The sequence below is a fragment of the Varanus komodoensis genome, unplaced genomic scaffold, assembly GCF_004798865.1.
Source record: "Varanus komodoensis strain SLA01 unplaced genomic scaffold, ASM479886v1 scaffold1, whole genome shotgun sequence".
Lineage (NCBI taxonomy): Eukaryota > Metazoa > Chordata > Lepidosauria > Squamata > Varanidae > Varanus > Varanus komodoensis.
In genome coordinates this window covers 26,912,560-26,916,746 of record NW_025335268.1, presented here as the reverse complement: position 1 = coordinate 26,916,746, position 4,187 = coordinate 26,912,560, and the positions used below count along the sequence as shown (strand labels likewise).

General features: G+C 46.3%; 1 protein-coding gene across 1 annotated transcript; it reads left to right on the top strand.

Annotated features, from left to right (window-relative positions):
- Positions 1–1,825: 1,825 nt before the first annotated feature.
- On the top strand, positions 1,826–2,512 carry LOC123034256 (phosphatidylinositol 4,5-bisphosphate 3-kinase catalytic subunit delta isoform-like). Its single transcript, XM_044451499.1, has one exon. It carries the CDS (start codon positions 1,862–1,864, stop codon positions 2,510–2,512), a length of 651 nt encoding a protein of 216 aa, XP_044307434.1. The 5' UTR covers positions 1,826–1,861.
- The last annotated feature ends 1,675 nt before the right edge of the window (positions 2,513–4,187 follow it).

The window sequence follows — 4,187 nt, the reverse complement described above, 5'->3', positions numbered from 1 at the left end:
ATACTCACCAGGTACAATACACAGGTCACCTGGTCATAGTATTTTTGTATTTTTATTTCAAGAGCATCATTGTCTGCACATATGAATCAGCATATAACATTTTTATGTGAATTGTCTATTTCTGTCTCCCTGTACGGTGATCTATTTCTCTCTTTTGACAATGAATTATTAGCCGTCCTTATGATAGCACTTCAGACTCGGACTACCTGCAATCCCAAAAGTTCTGAATGCCCCACTGGGTTTGGCAATTGCTCTCTGGTTAAAAATCACTGATGCAAGGTCTGCAGCATGATTTAGGAATGCTTGAGAAAATCTGGCAGGGAAAAAGAATTACACAGCGAGTGAGCGTAGCCTTTAACACGATGCACTGTGTATCCACTTTATGATACATGCATGGGAATATGTTTTATTGCAAGATCTGATCTTACTGCTGAAAGTGGGCGAGCTTATTCCCATTGGGTGTGTCTTTGTTCAGTCATTCCCTCTGAAGGAAGCCTCCGAGATGAAGCAAGCAGACACCATGCCAGATCTCGTTATTCCAGCAGCCAGCCTACAAGGGACGGGGCTGGGGGAGGGGGCTGTCATCCACAGACACTGCTATTAAGCTAAGGTGTCATTTTATACATACCGCAGCAGTCTGACAAATTACGGAATGATAAAGGTTACAACAAGGTCACTTAGTCGCGGGGCAGGCATAACGCAACCTCTAGATCACCTCTTGACTGACAATTTCCCATTTTCCTTCTTCTTCTCCTTCTTCTCTTTTTTAATGGAGTACACCAGTCATGAAATGTTCAGTTCACAACCATAAGACATGTTAAGGAACTGCCTTTACAATGAGTTAGATCCATTTTCTAGTCACCTTGGTAACTAAAGTCCCATAGTCAAGCTCTGTTTTTAATGAGCATAAAAACTAAAAACAAATGTCATATAAGTAATTGGCCTATTTAGCTGCATTCTTCTATGTGTATTTTTAAAAACACAATCAGTTATATCATTTGAAATCATTTATCTGGAGTCTATGGGGAGCTCTTTTACACCATCTCATATTGATTCTCATGTGCAGATTGCTTTCTCACACTAAATAGAAAATTCAAAGGAAATTAATATTTAGACAAAGACATAGAAGACATGTATGGTATGCAGGTATGACAGTGGCTTTTTGTAAGTTCTGCCTTAATGCTTACGTATGCATTGGGCTTGTTTAGAATAATAGCTCTAAAATGGCCACATGCCTTGTCAAAACAGAGGTGGGGGAAGCATTGTCCAACCAGTAAATAAAGAAGATAGATATGTGCAAATATTGTGGATGGAGAGCTATATGGCTAGCTGCAGATTTAGAAATGAGTATAATTTAAACAGAAATAGAATATGCTTCACCAAAGTGGGGAAAACAGTGCTCAGACACCTTTGGTCTATCGGGCAAGCACTAACTGTAGGTGGGCAACTTCAGAATCCTATGGCTCTCCTTTTGGATCCTACTTTTGATTGGGCTAGGACCAGGGAGCCCTTCAAAGATGCTTTCCAACAAAGGCCTGTTTTTTGACAGACCTCCAAATAGAGGACCATCTTCTGTGAACAGGACTCATGCTTATATTCATAATACCACAGTGATAATGTCATGGACAGGGAATGGATGGAAGTAGACAAAAGAGCGTTCTGGTTCTTATGCTGTAGCTCCCTGGGGGACCACATTTGAGACTCCATATCTGCTGTGTGCTTTTAAAAGAATTCCATATGGAAAAACTGGAAGAAAAACCCTTTCTGGAGACCCTGGAGACTAGATGGATCAACGGTTTGACACAGGACAAAGCAGCTTCATGCGCTGCTGCCCTCCGGTTGTAGCTGAGAAGCATCTAGAATGACGTTGGGGATTTATTGCCCCATCGAATTCTGGTCCAAAGAAGCCAACCAGAGCATACAAGTGGACTTCCTCCTTCCTACTGGGATCTACCTGACCCTGCCCGTGTCCTGCAATGTCACCTGGGGCACGATCAAGCTGGTGGCCTGGCACCATGCCCAATATGAGCCCCTCTTCCAAATGCTCAGTGACCCGGATTCCTACGTCTTCACATGCATCGACCAGATGGTAGAGCAGCAGGAGCTGGAGGATGAGCAGCGGCACCTCTGCGACATCCAGCCCTTCCTGCCGGTCCTGCGGCTTGTGGCTCGCAAAGGCGATCGGGCAAAGAAGCTGGTCAACTCCCAGATCAGCCTCCTCATCGGCAAAGGTTTGCATGAGTTCGACTCATTGAAAGACCCAGGAGTCAACGACTTCCGTGCCCAGATGCTCCAGTTCTGCGAGGAGAGAGTAGCCAGGCGGCAGCAGCTGAACTGGAGGGCTTGGATGGAGTACAGCTTCCCCCTGCAACTTGAACCCGTGGCCAATGGCCTGCGGAGAAGCCCCTTCCTGTGCCCAGCAAGAACATTTTTGTCAATGTCAAATTCGAGTCTGGAGGGGAAAGTTTCACCTTCCAGATCTCACCGAAGGATTTTCCCACGACACTCATGAGCTACGCCATCAAGAAACAGGCCACCATCTTCCGCCACCAGCGAGTCAGCAGCCCGGACGATTACACACTGCAGATCAACGGGAAATACGAGTACCTGTATGGAAACCACCCCTTGCACCAGTTCCAGGTGTGCACTCCCTACACGTTTTCTCTTTTGGATCCAGTGTGGCGCAGTGGTGAAGAACATGGGACTGGGACTCAGACAATCCGGGTTCAAGTCCCCACTCGGCCATGGAGCCAACTGGGGGACTTTGGGCCAGTCAGACTCTCAGCCCAACCTACCTCACAGGGTTGTTGTTGTGGGGATAAGATGGAGGAGGAGAATGATGTAAGCTGCCTTGAGTCCTTTGTAGGAAAAAGGCAGGCTATGAACCGATAAATAAATAAACTGATAAATACTAGTAGAACAGACTACAGAAACCCAGAAATGGGTGTGCTGAAGGCAGGGCATGGAAGTGGATAGTACATTTGCCTACGTTTCTGCTTATTCTTACATTCTCACTGTTTTGGGACAGTTTCAAGAGTTATGAAAGCAACTGATCAGGATGGGTGGGGAATGCCATGAAGTTGCACCCTCTTTTCCCGGAGTGACTTCCTGACCCTTGCCCTCTGTGCTTCCTAAAACTGAGAAAAGATCGTTCTTTGTTCAGGGTGAGTCACAAGGGATCACAAATTAGGTATTCTGCAATCATCCCTCCCAGAACACATCATTTTACAGGAGGCCCGGAGAACTCATCTACAGACCTGCAGCTCCTGCCTACAAATAGATCTCCTCTTTGTGACCTTCCCATGTTTTCCCGTCGCTTCTTCTGTGATGTTCAGAAGTGGATTAGAACTTGGGTTCACAGGGCCACAGCTCTTGGAGGTATTTTTTAATTAGCAGGGAGGATCAGATCATTTGTCCCTGTCCTCCCCGATCATCGCTCTTTCCCCTGAGCTGAGCTGCTATCTTCACAGTAGCTGTAGCTGAAGAAAAAAAATGGCTTTTCCTAGCTACAAGCTATCCCTGCTGCAATGCAAAGTATTTGGGGCCAGCTTGAGCTTGAATTCACAATTAAAATCCATTAACTTTATACAATACCTGTTCCTGGTGAAGATGAAAATGCTAGGGCAAGATGGTTGGCCACGCCAGCCCAAGACACAAACAGTTCAAGTTCAAATGAACTCCAGAGCAAATTTAACCTATTACTCTTACACTATTTGGGGATATGTCATGTCTAAGGTTGGGAGAACCCTGTCAGAATGCATCCTTCCAAATATTCATGGCTTTCCTCTTGTGCTTGGCCTGGCCCTCCAAAGTGATTGGAACCAAAAGGAAGACTGAGAACACTCACGGACCCTTGTGGTGCAGCCGACAACCGTCATCCACATCAGCTGGAGCAGGCCAAAGGCAGGGAAGGAGGCTGCCTGCGCAGCAGTCGTGGGGGGCTGCTTCCCTGGTGAGCCCCTCGCAACCAGCCTTTCTTGGTGTCCTTTGCAGCTGCCCACCTCCAGAACCAAGACGCTCACCCATCCCTAGTTAAGTCTCTTCCTTTCATTCCTCACGTAATCGCAGATCTTCAAGGACAAAGTTCAACATACGCACCCGTTTGCCACCCCACTATTCTATAAGCCTAAGCTGGGCATTACACTATATATGCACAAACAGCACATGCACATGGATCACCTCAGTAA